The sequence below is a fragment of the Gallus gallus genome, chromosome 10 (assembly GCF_016699485.2).
Source record: "Gallus gallus isolate bGalGal1 chromosome 10, bGalGal1.mat.broiler.GRCg7b, whole genome shotgun sequence".
Taxonomy (NCBI): Eukaryota; Metazoa; Chordata; class Aves; order Galliformes; family Phasianidae; genus Gallus; species Gallus gallus.
This window is the reverse complement of record NC_052541.1, coordinates 10,920,236-10,936,489: the sequence shown is the minus strand read 5'-3', so window position 1 is coordinate 10,936,489 and position 16,254 is coordinate 10,920,236. Positions and strand designations below refer to the sequence as shown.

At 39.1% G+C, this 16,254-nt stretch overlaps 1 protein-coding gene across 1 annotated transcript; it reads right to left on the bottom strand.

The window, feature by feature from the left end:
* Positions 1–870: 870 nt before the first annotated feature.
* On the bottom strand, positions 871–14,028 carry GATM (glycine amidinotransferase). The gene is made up of 9 exons (NM_001397432.1): positions 13,944–14,028; positions 13,392–13,607; positions 7,899–8,094; positions 6,974–7,164; positions 5,613–5,750; positions 5,183–5,347; positions 4,076–4,139; positions 3,851–3,967; positions 871–1,911 (listed from the first exon to the last, which is right to left on the bottom strand). Exons 1-9 carry the CDS (start codon positions 14,010–14,012, stop codon positions 1,799–1,801), a joined length of 1,269 nt encoding a protein of 422 aa, NP_001384361.1. The 5' UTR covers positions 14,013–14,028; the 3' UTR covers positions 871–1,798.
* Between the last annotated feature and the right edge of the window lie 2,226 nt (positions 14,029–16,254).

Here is a 16,254-nt window from a genome sequence, read left to right as displayed (position 1 = left end):
AGTACTTTGGGAGACTGAAGAAATTTCCAGGTATGTACTGTTTAACAATCACTACACCTCATGGAGTACCTATGTGCTGTTCCCTTTTTCCGAATGTGGAAGTGGATTGGCTAAACGAGCAGCCTGAGCTCAGGGAAAGAGGAGCTTTAATGCTATCAGCTGTATCTTGTGATACTTTATGCTAAGCACACACATGCAGCCCATCCACTGCTGTACTTATAATGTGTAGAAAAATGGCAAAAAATGCTCTTCCACGTGTGCTCCTCTACCCTGCTGTTTTGGTTAAACATCCAGCTCCACTGTCATCAGTGGAAAGCAGAACTCAGTTACACATAGACAAAGATGAGTTTGCATTGTGTAAAGAGCCTTGATTTTAAAAGTAAAAAAGAGAAGCCATCTTTAGTCAGCGAAATGGTTGCAGCCATCTCGTTAGCTCTTCCAGTCTGGCACATCTTAAAGCATTCTAGACTATCAACATGAAACAAATCTGTCTGGTTCTATCCAACTCCAGGTAAAATATGTCTCTTTATAATTTGGTGATACCTTACACAACAACTGGTTTTGCAAGAACTTTTCTGTCAAGTTGGGCTGCACTGTAAAACTTGTAGATTCCTCCACCGTGACAAGAAAAAAAAAAGTTATGAAGGCAACTCCCCCATCAGTCCTACTTCTGGGCAAAATACAAGCAGCAACGCTGCATGATAATACAGAACAAGAATATCCCGCGTTAGAAATATGCGTAAGATGTTACATGTTTCACAGAAAAATCCATGTGCATTTCATATTTCCATCTGTATGCTGGATTTGACAAGTGCCTAGCCCTCCAGATGTTTTATGCTTACTCCTTTTCAGAAGAAGAAGGGCAACACAGAGAATGCAAAAACGTTTATTAGCATAAAAAGTACATATTCAGTAATAGTAATCAATACTCAAATTTCTGTACCTGCTACTGTTGGAGGTTGTTAGAGTGTTGGAGGTTTCAGCTGGGAGATGTTGTGTCTTTTTGTCTGTTTTCTTTTTTACTTTCAGGTTTTTTGTGAGTTTTTTGTTTTTTTTGTTTGTTTGTTTTTAAGTTATGTAAACAATTCACAGTAAAACCCGTAGATGCAGACTAGCTATCACTTACATACTTTAAAAAGTTAAATAAAAGAACCTATTTCAGCAATACAAAAAGTAATATAAAAATGTGTTCAGATGCATGACAAATGTGTTAGAAGGAAATGCAGAAAGACATCACAAGTAAATAAAAATAATGTTTTAAAGTCAGATCATACTAGAAATTCTCTGTATGGTCCAACAAGAAAAGCATTATGAAATTACTCAGTTCTATAAGAAATCTGTACAGTTGCACCTGTTTTAACTGCTAAAATATTAGAATAATAAACTGATTGAAAGGAATAAGAAATGTTAATTCAAGTTTAACATTTCAAGCTGCCTATTTCATAGAGTACTAGACAGAGGTAGATGTCCAATGTTAGTGACCATGCTCATCTAGCAAGAGCCTTTAGCTGTCTTGTCAAGTCTTTACATTCAAAGCCAATGTGAAAAGGCTTCACAGATAAAGGATGTTTTTCAAAAAGCCAGCCAGAAAGCCTGTATTGCTGATGGAAGTAGTTTCAATTATGTTGCCTAAAGTGAAGAGTACTTAAGAACAAATCACTCCCTAGACCACTGTAAGGACACCACTGATAAAGCACTAGTAGAACAAATTAATTTCACTTTTGTTAAAATGGTTGCATGAGCTCATTCCCTATGTTTATATTTGAAGCTAAACCATTGCTGCCTAGCTGGCTTGTGACTAGTCAAAATAAGATTGCAGGGTACCACGGCGGCGGATATCACATGTCCAGCAATGGAAACCACCTCCCAGTGAATTGGCATGGCGAATATTCACTTTAATTGTAGAAATGCCTGCAAGAAACATACATTGCATACTTTTAAATGAAAATCTCAAATTCATGTGGTAAGCTTTGATCAGGACATTAATTAATGCTTTATCAGATCGTATGGCTAGATGTAAGTACAGAAAGTATTTCCTACTCATGTTAAGAATTTCTTTCCCCAAATTCTGGGAAGAGAACAAGCCAGGAACATAGTCAATTCATTAATTCCAGCCATGCCCTTGGGAATATAAAGTACCTAGAGCACATCTGGTATTTGATGTGTTATGACACGTCAGTCATAAAAAGAAAAAAAGAAATCTTTTTTTTTCAGTATGTGAAGAATTTGCTGAAATGCTGCTATGATATATGACCAGGGCACATCTACGTACATTTCTGTTAGCATTTATGGTTCAGACACTGAAGGTGCTCTTTCAAGTGCCTTTCAAGAAAAGTAGAATTCAAAGTGCAGATCTCCAAGTCCCTCCTTCTCTGAGAGGGGAAAAAGAGGTTGTTGCAGTTAATACCTAGGTTAAGGTAAGTTTCCTCCCTCTTCTTTTCAGATCTGATTCTTTCAGCTGTGGCACAGCTTATACAAAGTCCTGACAGATGGACTTGGATCAGAAGACTTCTGTGGTTTGAAGTTTGCCTTTTTGCTTCTTGGTATTTTTGTGAACTCAAGAGAAGCTCGGCAGAATCCACCATCTTTGTTAGGAATATTTTATTTCCCAGCAGACTGATCTCAGTCCTATGAACTTGCTGACTACAGGATTTTACATAGAACTCACAAGGAATAAAGTTCAAGCGTAAAGGATGTGTCACAACTGGTGTTAATAGCCTCATTTTCTAAGTGCATTAAAGCATTTATACATCATATGCTCCTTGCTCATACAGAGAATTAAGAGTGCAAATCAAGAGTTACTCTCTAAGGCTGTATAGCCTTTCTTTAAGAGCAGAAAAAAGCATTAGATTGCATGGTTCGCCCCTGTGAGCTCTCTCAGATTTGAGGGAAGCTTCAATCAAGTGCACTCATCCGTGAACATACCAGCCCTCCTTCTAGATCCAATCTGTCTTTCACCTTTAGTTCATTCTCCCTTTAAAGGAGTCTTCTGCTACTGAGGACTATTATCTCTTACTCTCCTGTATAATGATCGGTCACTCTCTCTGATTTTTCTTATCTAACCATCAGTCATTCTAACCTGTTAACACTTGCATCACCATGAGCTTAGCCTGCAGCAGTTAGCTGGCTCTAGCATTGAGCAAAAGCAGTTGCTCAGAAGGAGGGCAATCTGTGAGCTGTAAGTAGAGCTACCTATATCCTTCCCTCCAAATGTGATGGGAACAATCGGATTAACTGCATGAGTTCAACAAATTAAGTTTATTTTATTTGTCTTTCCAAGGAGTTAAGCATAAGACTCAGATTTTATATTCAATTACAGTTCTCCTGCCACTGCATATCATACTTTTCCCTGTAATGAGGTTACATCTCACAGGAGTGAGAGTCTCCATAAGTGAGCAGAAGTACCTGGTTTACGCAGTCTTAGTTTGAAGTACAAACAGTTTGGAACTAGAAGAGAAATCTGAAGCATTTTGGCTGCTTCACTCAGCAACATGTACATGCAATCTCTCCAGCACAGAATTTGACTTCCAAATCAAACAGACAGTTTTATAATAAAAAAAGCTAATTCAAAAGCAAGCTACTCATAATTTTAATTAGTATTCATACCTTCCTTTGCTGCAAGCCGTAGGGGACACAAGGTATAAGAAGCTCATATTCATATGACCTAAGTATTCAGGAGATAAATCACTAAATGATTCTTATTCATTAATCCAACTGTTTGAATACTTTCTCCAGTGCTGGCTGCTTTGACTACAAGTAAGGCCTCCATTCATCCTGATGCACATAGCTGATCTCAAGACCATTTCACTTTAAGCATATGCTAGAATAATTAGAATAAATTAAGACATACCCAAATTTTCAAACATCTTCTGAATTGAAGTCTCATTGGCATCAACCATCACACGCTTCTCATCCAGCATTAGGACATTCATGGAAAGCCATTTAGAAGACATCCACAGTGGGTGATCTGAATACAAGAGAATGAACCTTTTACAGTAACCGTAGATTTTGTTCCATAAGAACACTCTTAAGAATGCTCTTGGAATTCTTTAAAAAAATTGAAGTATGAATATACCATCAGGAATGAGTGGCACTGGTGGGTGAATCACTGTCCAGCCTGCTTTCTTGAAGAGCTCAATCTGAAAGACAAATTTAGTTAGATTCTAAACAGGCTTCTTAAAGTGTCACATTATGTCCTCCACTTCTTCTCATTTTCTAATGTTTTTCTTAATACAATCCAGATATACAAGATATGTTACTGACAAAGGTGATATATGCAGTTCAGACCTGTCAGGTTAAAATGATACTTGTAAAAGTACTATATTAGTATTACATTTGTTATTGTTAGTATTATTACTTCTCACATGACTACAGGAATCACTGGTATGAGTTGGAGTGCCATTAAGAGAGACAGAATCAGCAAAAATATCACTTGAAATTACTTCTGCATCATGCTTCCTAAGAAACTTAGTGTGCATTTTATTTAACAAAAGAAAATAAATATAGGCATTGTATGGAATAATATGTTTCTCTGAGGATATGAAAATTTAATAGAAATAAGAAGAGGATAATTTGGCTAAAACAGAATGACCTTTCAACCTCTGCCTGAATTCTTGGTAGAGCTCTTTATGTAATCACTTATGTTATGTGTGGGTACACGTGTAACCACGAGAGGGAGCTCTGATTCTGAAAACTCAGTAAGCAACCCAGTTAATGATGGAGAGGCTTCCCAAATAAGAATTAGGAGAAAAAAAAAAAAGAAAAAAAAAGCGGGGGAAGGAGAAGGGAGGAATTCCTCATTGGAACAGCAGAAAACCCTTGATATCTCCTTGGATACAATTACAATATTTAAGTTATGGAAGCATAACAGTAGTAGTATATCCTATATACTTGCTTCAACCCTACATTCTTACAAAATAGATCACTTCCATCATATTTAAATCGTGTACACAGGAAGAAACACACAACACATCTATCTAGTCTCACAATAAAAAAGCAAAGAGCAGCAGCAGAAAACTAGGGGATACATTTCTTAACTTACAATTGCTATCTAAGCTGAATAATTCAATGTTATTTAAGTATATACAACTTGTGGGTTGGCAATGTCTAGCAGAGCCCTAATCCATCTGAATAAGTTTTAAATATAAAACACTTGATACTTCCTCTTTTGCTCTAATCTTACCTGATGGCAGGGACGGTCTGGGTTGGACAACACAAGACCAGGTCCAATGATATTAAATGTGGCATCAATGTGCATAGGGTTTGGATCCTTAAAGGATATTACATGCACTCGGTAGTCAGGTGCAAGATGTCTCCTCATCCATTCAATGCCCATGTAATTTGTAACCTAAAAACAGAACCAAGTTTCACTAGCTAGAACACAAACAGCATCCAAACATGATTTTTATAAGGTTTTATTTAAATAAATACTTAACATCAAAATATTAGAAGTTTGTGCCTCTAACTGGCTCCTGACAGCTAAGAGGCACTCTGTAAAATAACTTATTTTGTCAAAACTACTATTTAATGTTGTTCTGGAATTTAAAGAGGATAAAAATATAAATACCAATCATTAACATAGCAGAAAACTGCTGGAAGAAACCTTTGTTTACCTGACTCCTTTGCACAAAGATATCTCTTCCAGCTCTAATGAAATCAGCAGCATCAAAACATGGCTCAAATTCAGTAGTTACAAATTTTCCCTGAGCAGCCAGTTTATGTCTGTCTTCAACAGAGCGGATAGGATAATCCTGGTTATAAAAAGAGAACAAATTTAGGTTGATGTTGGTAGAAGAAAGTTTTTTTATCTATTTGACACTTAAGACTATTTCGAAATGAAGAAAATACATTTAGATCAGTAACTATAGCACATTCCTTGAAGGTGGTTTAGTTTTCTTGTTTCTAAATGAGAAGAAAAAAAAGCTTAATTATGGAAGTTTAAATAAGTGGTTTCAAGCAAGCACATTCAAGAACAGGTGATGATAGATTAGTTATACTAAGAAGTTAATAGCTCCTTAGAGCCACTGTCTCTACAGTATACTGGCCTCTGGATTCAAAGTATTCATTACTAGTTGAGTTTAACCATCAGTCCAACAAATCATTGCACAGTGACAGAAATACTGGTATGCAAGTTATTTCCTAACAGAGATGGACTTTGTACTTTTTCCATGTTTTAGAGTGGAGCTGTACTTCAATTTAGAAGGTAGATCTTCAGAAACTTTAATACATTTTAGAATCATACAATGGAACTAAAAATAAATTAGGTGGAAAATAGCACGAAAAAAAAGCTACCAGATAAGTAAGGATGAATTGGAATAGGCTCTGGATGTTTCCTAATGCTGAACAATTATTCTAAGGTAATTTCATTTAAAAAAGACTACCTTACATCATTGGGAAGTGTCACTGTACCCAGATAGTTTTAATCATTTCACAAGCAATTTTACTGCATTTATCAAGACACTTTTGTCAAGACCCTGAAGTATTTGGGGGCCTGTAGAAAACTACCACAATTGCCTGAGTCACTGTGAACCATTACAGAGGAAAAAAAGCAGTAAAAACTCACTTAAATATTTAGAACATAAATAGTCAGTTTAAATCCTCCACTATTTCTTCATTTAACTTCCAAAATTTCACGCAAAGTAAGAATTATGAGGTCTTTTCAGTGAAAAATGTGCATAGTCTGACTTTCCTGATACACTCAGAAAATACAGACATCCTCAGAGAATCTTAATTCATTAAAGTAATCTTTGTGATGTCCTTCCAGCGATGCTACATTTCAGTCAGCAATCAAAACAACTCAAAGCAGACCTGAATTCAACAGGCACAGCTTCCTGCTTCTTATTACCCAGGCATACACTCAGTTTCACCAGGAAAGGCCATAAAATATTTGCATACGTGGATAAGTTCCCTATTTCCCCCTCTCCCTTCGAATTTTGTGAAAGAGACATAGAAATGTAGCAAATGAGAATAATACCTGATCATAGAGCTCATCTGCCATTGTGGGTTTGGGGGCAGTTGTCCACTTAGCACCATTGTTGAAGTAATCTTTAATTATTCGTCTGTATGCTCTGTACTCAAAGAAACGAGCACGCCAAGCCATAGGCGCTTCAATGATTTCATTTCCTACCACCAGCAGGATGTCTCTTGGCATGGCAGCATACATACCTAAAAGGAAAAATTTCACTCACTGATGAGACAAATATGCTTTCCCCATTTCTTTCAGGTTATTCACTTTTCATACTGATTTTTACCATTACTGCTCTCTGAAAGACTTGCAAATAGCATCTTCACAAAAGTCCAAAAACCAGACCATAAAGAGGACCTTAATGACATTCTTCAGTTTTTCTAAGTGATCAAAATATTTGCTACAAATCCTCACAATGCTTTGTTACAAAGCCTCACTCATAACAAGTTTACAGCTAGAAGGGAGTCATCTGCAATCTCTAAGTCCCGTTTCCCAAACTGGTTAATGAAAATTAAACAGACAAATGTCTATGGATCACTCAGCTCAATGAAAAGAGGCATCTGGTTATCTAAGTTGACCATATTTCTTAATATTACATCCTTTTTAACAGTGATAGCACAGAATAGGAATTTGATGCAATGCAGAACTATTCCCAGTAGTGTTTCTAAATAAGAAGAAGAAAAAAAAAAAAAGGAACAACCATCAACTGCTTTGTTATGATATAGTGCAGCATTGTAACATGGCAGCAAATCAGGTGTCAGAATCTCCAACCATAGAGGTTTTCTAAGTCATAGCTACACAGAGGCACTGCGATCCGATCTAGCACTGGTTCATACTCCCACTTGAAACAGGAAATAAGACTAAATGGCATCCAAAGCGTCTCAGACAAGAGCTGAACAGCCTATAATGCCTTCAACAAAGGAATAACATTTACCTGTAGATTCAAAATCAGGAGTTCTATACTTCACAGACCAGTCAATTGGATCAGGCCTCTTGACGATTACACCTTCTTTTTTCAAAATATTGCACATCTCTTCAATTTCAGCAATAGCTTTTTTCACGTGGTCTTTGGGGAAGCTTTCACCTCCAAATTTCTGATAGAATCCCCAATACTTTTCATATGTATTGGCCTAAAGCAAAAGGACAAAGTGACAAAGAATAAACAGCAGTTATTTATGTAAAAGCGGAACAGTTACAATATACAAATCTTCACATTTAGAGTTTCTTGTTCTTTCACCAATTCCGCATTGCTTTGTATAAAGTTACCACCATCAATTCCCAGTGCATCTTACATTCAAGTCCAGCAATGATTCAAGGAATCGGTAAGAGTTATTACTGTCCTGCTGATCCTTCTAGAATACGGCTGGGGTGGTGCAGGGAAAGGAAGGGAGAAGCCTCAAGATTTCAGATAAATGCTGCCAATTATTCCTTCTTGAGAATTTCTGTCCTAATAGTATACTACTGTATTTTTGTGCTTACTTCTGCTATTAATACTTACCACTGGCAAGGTTTTGCTCAGATGCTTTATGATGTGCACGTGTCCAGCTAGTAGATATGTGTAAGTGCAGGTGTTAGACTAGTTGTGAATGGCTGATGTCTCTACAAATACTTACACACAGCGTAACAGAGTTAAGTTTCAGCTGTACATGTTGAGAAGACTCACTCAACTAGCAGACAGTTTTAGCACTGCTGACAGACAGTACATGTGGCATGATGCCCAAATAAAGTGTCTTTCGATGAACAGCAGAAAAAAAAAATCAGTTCTGGAAAGGGAAGAAGAAGTATACATTTCATTCCCATTTGCAAATGTAGTGCTTTGGCATTGAGATGGGATTTTCAGAGTATTATGTTTCCTCATATTTTTGGTTATAGATGGATCAGTAGCTTATGTTCTTTGTTTCTATTGATGGAAATACTATCACAAATAGCATAGTAAATTCCTTCTTTACAAGTCTTTTCCCCTTTCCTGTCACAGCCCTACAGAAAGCCTCATTATTAGCAAATTGCAGATGAAAATCATGACAGACTACATAAACGTCTTCTATTTACACTTCAGTTACTATTTACTAGGTAGTGCTGCCACGTGGCCGTGAAAGATTTGGGCTTCATTACAGCAGACCTGTACAAACACACCACAGAAAGGAAAGCCTGCTAACAAAGCTAGCAGAAGTCCACATGCCTGCAGTCATCCTGTTACAACCTCACCCTGCTACTGTCATAACAGCGGCATGAGGAATTCTAAAGTAGCAAGGGACAATGTGCCCTGTTGGCCAGAAGCAGACATGTTTCAGGTAAAGCAGCAGTCTACAAAATGCAAGCCGTACGTTCATCTGTCAGGGGTGGATTAATTCAAGTGCAACAGTTACAGGCAACCCTCTGCTCTGGAAATCCTCTGATAGTCTTCTCTACCTAAAAACTAATTCAAAAGCATGTCCCTGTATTCAGGGTTAAGAAGAAAACACAGAGGTTCTTAAAACAAATTAAAAAAATTAAGCTGCTTCAGCAGCCTATCTTTGGAAGCACTTCATTTGGATTTATGAGCTGTGAAACTAGCAGCTCAGACGGGTCTCTGCTAACACTCAGACAGAGGAGCAAGTGCAAACAGAGCCCTTTTGGAATGACAACAGAAGGGATCAGAAGTAGTAAATAAAAGAGTCAGGACCTCCCTCTACCAGTTCTGTTCATGCAGTCAGAGTGAGGGACAGCAGCGGGATGCAGGAGAACCTGCCCTCTGTAACACAAGGCCTCTCCTGCCACTGCAGCCCCAACTGCCTTCCCAAAAGCAGCATTGTGGGCAGAGACATGGCAGTGATGAACCCCCAACCCTGAGTATTGCTGATATGGCAATTCATCTGAAGGTATTTCTAACAATCCAAGCTATGCACCATACTCTCTACTGTTTCTGGGAATTTGCCTTTAAACTACAGAGGTAAGAAAGAAAAAAAGTCAATCTTGCAGATGTTCTTAACACTTATATACAGGCAAAAGCCTCAGTATGGCCATACTGCTCCTCCACTACTGGAACTTCTTCTCATCCCTCTTGGGGGAGTTTATTCCTTCCCTCCCAACCCTAACTGAGGTCTTGGGTAATTTGATCACCTCAGGGTTGCCAGCTGTGCAGGCACCACATGCAGATCACATGAACGGCCTAGCATTCCTATGGAATCCTGTTCTGTTAAGGAGATAAGTTTGTCCTGAGGAGTAAAGCTAGCTATTTTCAGATCCACCCATGATATATTTTAATCTCCTTAATTCCTTAGAGCTCTCCTTTACTACTGCTCCTCTTTTTCAAACCTGAAAAATGATAGCTGCGGTACACTAATCCAATGGCGTAATCTTAAAATGAAGGCAGAGTCAGAGTAACACAGCAATAACACCCCTCTTATATACCTTCTGAATAGCTGAGGGGAAAAAAAAAAACAACAAAAAACTATACAACTGGGATGTCTCTTTTGTGTTAACTCAGAGTTAAGACTTCAGGCCCCTTGGATCATATACTTGCAACTTATTTCAGACTGTTCAAAAAATACTGCAGCCAGGAAACAGGAAAGAGCTTTAAATAATCTCCTCAGTGCTCATTATGAGCTACAACCTGAAAGTATCCAAGAACCTGTAGTAGCCTTTGAAGGGAAAAAAAAACCAATAACACCACAAATTCATTTTCAGAAATAAATATAAGAGTCCTGTAAGAAAAGGATTATTTTTAAGAAACAGGAGAATCACTCCCCATAGCTGATATATATTTTAAACATTTATGGTGAGGAAACAGCACTACCAACAATCTCTAGACCTAGCTTAAGGTAGGCTTTCACTCGAGATACTGTGTCCCAGCTCTCATATAATAATGCCTCTTCATCAAAAATGCATTATTCACAAAACATACTGAAAAATATTGCAAAGGACAAAGTCATAAATCTCAACTATTTAATATCAACTGCGTCAGAAGAGCACAAGTGAATGACGAGACTTCTGATGAACGTGCTAACTCAAACAAGGGCATCTTCCTAATTAATGCTTAGCTTTGTAGTTAAGATTTCCCATGGTTTTCCAAATGTATTTACCTCTACATAACCTACATACTCCATTTCAAGCTCCCAAAAGAATACGCAATAAATTAACCGTGAAATTTATTCATTCCTCCTCTTTATGCTGAGCATTTCATTTCCACATCACAGCAAAAAGACTTCTTGTAGTTCTGATATACACAGGTGAGCTGCATGCAGCCATACTTCCTTACATTTTGCAAACGCAAACACAATTCAAAACTCAACTTAGAAGTACCTCCAAAGAAAATATTTATCAAAAGTGTTTTATAATTTGAGATGTGCTTTTTGAAGTATTTCAGGTACAACACCATAGTTCTCCTTTTTTAAACTGCCTGTTTTTAATGTTACTTTTTAAAACCCTCATTCATGCTTGGCAGAAGGCATGTAACATATATATACCCTAAGAACTGACATGTAAAGGAAAGTTGTCGAGAAAAAGATTCTTATTTACCTCCCATTCCTGGCTGTTGTGTTACACTGTAGCAACATGCATAGACCTCCCCTACCATTCAGACAGGTGGCCAAGATTTGAACAACATCTGAATCAATTAATATCTTTCACTACTGGCAAAGTAGGATTATTCTACTGTGCCCCCATGGTAGAATTACTGTGTCAGCTTTTGCAGCACAATTTAGAATAAAAAACAGAGAAAATTACAAGAAAACACATTTCTGCAAGCGCACTCTGTTACTAATACCTGTTGGGGTCAATGTATTCCTCAAATTAGACATCTTAAATAAGGGACAGCTAAAAGTAAGGCTTTCTTTAACCTTGCACAGTAGGCCTTCAAATTCCAGAGTTAGTTGTATACTCTGGCACTCCTTGTTGATCTTTTTAAATTGCACATAACAAAAAGTGAAGTTATGTGTTCATTAAAACCCGGCTAACTGTGACATTTCAGCAAGGTAGACACTTGAAAGTATATTTTATCTGACATTAAACCCCTCGAGCACTACTTGAGAACTGAATTTCACCCAGATGTGATGTTACCACATAACAAAGAGCAACATCAGGGGTTTGGGTTTTTTTTTGCATACACTTTCTGTCCATTCACTATGGCATTTTATACAGAAGTATATAAATGTACATACATACATTTTACATTAGAAATGCCAACCCTCATTACCTTTTCTGAGGCAGCTAGAATTTCTATGGGTTGTCTGAAATAGGATTCTGGAGATTGGCAAGGAAGCTTCAGCTTTCAAGGTGTAAATAGAAGCCATAAAGAAGTCAGTAGCAAATTTTCATTGAGCTCACTGGGGCCAAGATACCTTCTCAAATATCCCAGCGTACGTCAAAGGAGTACTCCTCTAACTGGCAATCAGAGCCACCAAGCTGCAGTAATTCATTCATATTCCCACAGACACTTGCTCAGAATCATTACTCAAGTTTTAAATGATAATTTACTAAGGTAAAAGAGGCTGGAGAACAAAAAGTCTTTTCCACTAGTACATCCAGAACTTCCTCTAAATTACCATTTCCAGGACTTCAGATACCTTTTTAGTATGATCTATTCTTTGTCAAAAAGCTGTGGGTCCTGGCAGGGGGCATGGAGGTGAGCGTTAGAGTCAATGTGTTCCTGCTTCCCTTTTTACACTGAGGTCTTTAGCCAATTTTGTAAAGATATTCTTAACATCTTAGTAAGGTCCCTTCAGCAGATGTGTTGTGCCAGCTCATTTCACTGGGACAGCCATGCACTGTACATCCTGGCTATCCCCATGAACACAGGTAAAACCACACATTCAGCACCTTTAAAGTCCAGGTAAAATTCACAATAAGGATCTGGAGCAAGACCAGCATTTGATCACTCCTCTTAAGCTAGAGAATGGGAGCTTCTGCTTGGTTTAAAACCATTTAAATCCTAATGTTCTGGGTAAAGCTTTTCTTAAATGTTCATAAGAAGCAAAGCAAGGCAGAAATGCAACATTTAGAGAACAAAGAAACATGGATTTAATTGTTGCTATAGTTTCGTACATGAAAAAAGAATCTGAAGAAAATGTGTCTATACAAAACATGGGAGTTCAGCAAAAGCTATTTAAAGGGAACAGCCCTGTTTGCCTGCAGCTATAGACCTCTGCCTTTCTCAGTAGAAAATGACACACCATCCTCAAGCAGTAACTGCAAATAATTCCAAGCCCCAGCTCACCAATGGGGTGGCAGGGCTGATGTTATCTCGAACACTGCAAGGTACGACTTGGCAGCTGGAACAAGAACTATATCCCTCAGCAATGTGGTGATGCTGTGAAATCCCATGGATGTACACCACCACCTTGAGAGGGAAATTCTAAGCAAAAACCACACTTTGTGCACTGCAAAGCTTAACCTGTATGTACAGAATCCGCATTACTTCCCACTTCAAGTTGCTTTTTCCCTTTTTTACCTTAACCTCCACAGAAAAAGGAGGAACACAGGCATTTTCAGCTCTTCCCACAATGACCTCTTCCAGGGGGTCCCACTCGTTGTAGGAGCAGACGGGGCACTCCTTGGGCGCGGGGCTTTGGGCCTTGTCCTCAGCAGCACAGCGGTTCTGGGACGCCGCAGCCGCCTGGGTGCTCTGCAGAGATCGCTGCACCCATCCCGTGAAGGCCCTTCCGAGCTTAAAACAGAAACAAAGATCACGTTTTCCTCACAGAAGGCAACATGCAACTGCTCAGCCCGCGCTGAGCGCCTCACACTGCAATCCTAAAGCGACGAGCATCGTTTGGAGCGTCGGCAGTAACACAGTTTATTAGAGGCGCTCTGATTCATGGCGTACTCAATGCTTAAAGGACAACGTGCCTTTTAAAGCACGCTCAGGCGAACAGCGTTGACAGCGGTGAGCGGTGTCACCGAGCCCGACGCTGCCGAACCGGGGGTCGCCGCCTCACGCCCGCGCTTCCTCTGTGAGGAGCCCCGGGGGCACTCAGCCCCGACTTTCCCGCCCAGCACCAACCCGCGAGCCGATGAAATGCGCCGCTTCGGCTCCCCGGCTCCCCCCGCGCAAACACCGCACGCGCAACATCTCTGCGGACGCCGGCAACCTCGCGCCTCCCGGCCCGCGCCCTTATAACGGCCGGCCACGCCCCGCCCGCCCAGCGCTGAGGGGCGCGGCCATTTTCCCCCCTGTGGGGCTGTGCCCCACGGGTGCGGGCTGTCCGCGTGAGGTGATTCCCAAAACAGAGCGAGCGCTGCTTGCCCGTACATGGGTCTCGTTATAGCTGTTTAGTTATTGAAGGCGTATTTCCATGAAATCCCGAACAACTGCAAATTGTGGCTTCCTCAAATGCACATTGTGCTATGCTGAAAAGTCATCCTAAAGTGGAGACCCACCATTGTTGGCTCCTAGGAGACCCATAATCTCTTGATAACATTAACAGATGCTATCTTCAAACATACTTCTGTTTAGGAATGAACTGCAGTCTACAATGAACAATTTCCTTGCTACCAGCTCTACTTATGTCTAGTGACAGAAAATAAACAGTAATGATTAGCCTAATACACATGGCTCTGCATTTTCTCAGCTTTACATAAAAGTGCTGACCAATAATCTGATGTTGCCTTACAGAAGTTGTGAGGTTTTTTGTTTTGTTTTTTTGAAGTAGATAGAGCAAAAATGATTTTACCCTGAGTAATTTTGTTTAAAATAATAAAAACCTTCCTTCCAACCCTATTATTTTTTTGTCTTTCCCACCCATGCAGTGCCATCTGCTCAGCTTTGCTCAACCCCCCTCCAGTCCACGTTCATTGCTCAGTGCAGGGATGCCCATGAATAGACATGATACTCAACGTTACTTCTATATATAAGACCACAAGCAGTGCTAATGATACAGACATGTATATAGAAGGCAAAAGGTAAACATCATTAATACTAAGGTATATTAAAGCGTAAACTATGATCTTAGAATACAGCACATTAGCAACAGTTTTTACCAGGAGCAAGATAGATACAGGAGAAAGCAAGTTTTATGCTACCAGGTAATTAATCATTCAGCAGTTTGCTTTTTTGGCACAGTCAAATGCTACAGGAGAAGTAGGACAGTATAGTTTCTCTCATCATGAATTCACATACTTCTTGGAGAAAAGTTAGTTACTGTAGCTGCTATGATATCTAGAATGCTTGTCCTGTTTCATCTGACAGTAGAACTTTCTGATGATTTGCTCATCTTTGTTAGGACTCATTTGTAATACAGTTGTCTCAAATTATATTTCCTTGTATTGAATATTTCCTTGTATCAAAAAGCTTATTCCTCATCATTTCAGAAGACAATTTCTTTTTTACCATCTATTTATTTATTTATTTTTTAAACAGAAGTTTATTCTAAGTATGCTCAAATGCTTGTTATTTCACTCAGTTGATTTTTCTAGGGTCAGTCTACTCACATTGACCTTCTGAAAGAATTAATGATTGGCTTGAGGCTAAATCCAAAGGTCTTGCTTCTTTTCCCCTCCTTCTCAACTTATCAGCTAGTTTGGGACCTTTGGATCATTCTTTCTCAACTCAGTTTACATAGTTTTTATGTGGTTTTTCTGACTCTGCACAATACTTCTTTTGCAACTTACTACATTTACATGGGTTGTTCTGAAAGTAATGCCTCCTATTCACATCCATAGGAACTACAACAGATACAAAGAGCATAATAACTTTGTTCGATAGAGCAAATTCCCACCTACAAAACACTCTTTTTTAACATAGTCACCACCATGAGCTATGTGTTTTCACCAGCGATGAGCAAGAACCTGCGTGCCGTGCTCATAAAAGTCTGCACCAGCAGAGGTTACCCACTGTTACTGTCACCACTGCTGAAATGCATTGTCCACCACCTCACTGTGCTCACATCCACTCTTTGGTCTCCATTAACATTCACCAAGCATCAATGAATGTCAGTGGGAGCCATTTTTTTTCTCATGGAAGGATTGAGTTCCATACCTTTCATACACACTTCCATATCAGGCACCACTGTCAGACTGCCCCTCTGCTGCCATCTGTCACAAAACAACAAAATGTAACAGAAGTTTTGTGGGAAGGTTCAACCTCTACTGCCATACTAACACCATCTGCCTCTGACACTGTGGGCCAACGTGATAATATAGGAGCCATTTAATTTACAGGGTCCTTAAAATCATTACAGCAGGTTTGTGCTGAATACCCTACCATTTACTGCAGGATTGCATTTTTCCTGCTCGTATTTTTTCAGTGAAAAACATTCTTTCTCACATCTCAAAGGTCTGTTTCTTCCTTCCTGTCTGAGGTGCAGTTCCTCCAG

Bases quoted from the DNA above. Each gene is read 5' to 3' on its own strand.
- GATM (NM_001397432.1), bottom strand. From the start codon at position 14,012: ATGTTGCGCGTGCGGTGTTTGCGCGGGGGGAGCCGGGGAGCCGAAGCG. The intron at 8,095-13,391 runs GTAAAAAAGGGA...CTTTTGCTTTAG, and splicing joins CTTTTTCTGTGGAGGTTAAG to GCCAATACATATGAAAAGTA. The intron at 7,165-7,898 runs GTAAATGTTATT...TTTTCCTTTTAG, and splicing joins TCCTGATTTTGAATCTACAG to GTATGTATGCTGCCATGCCA.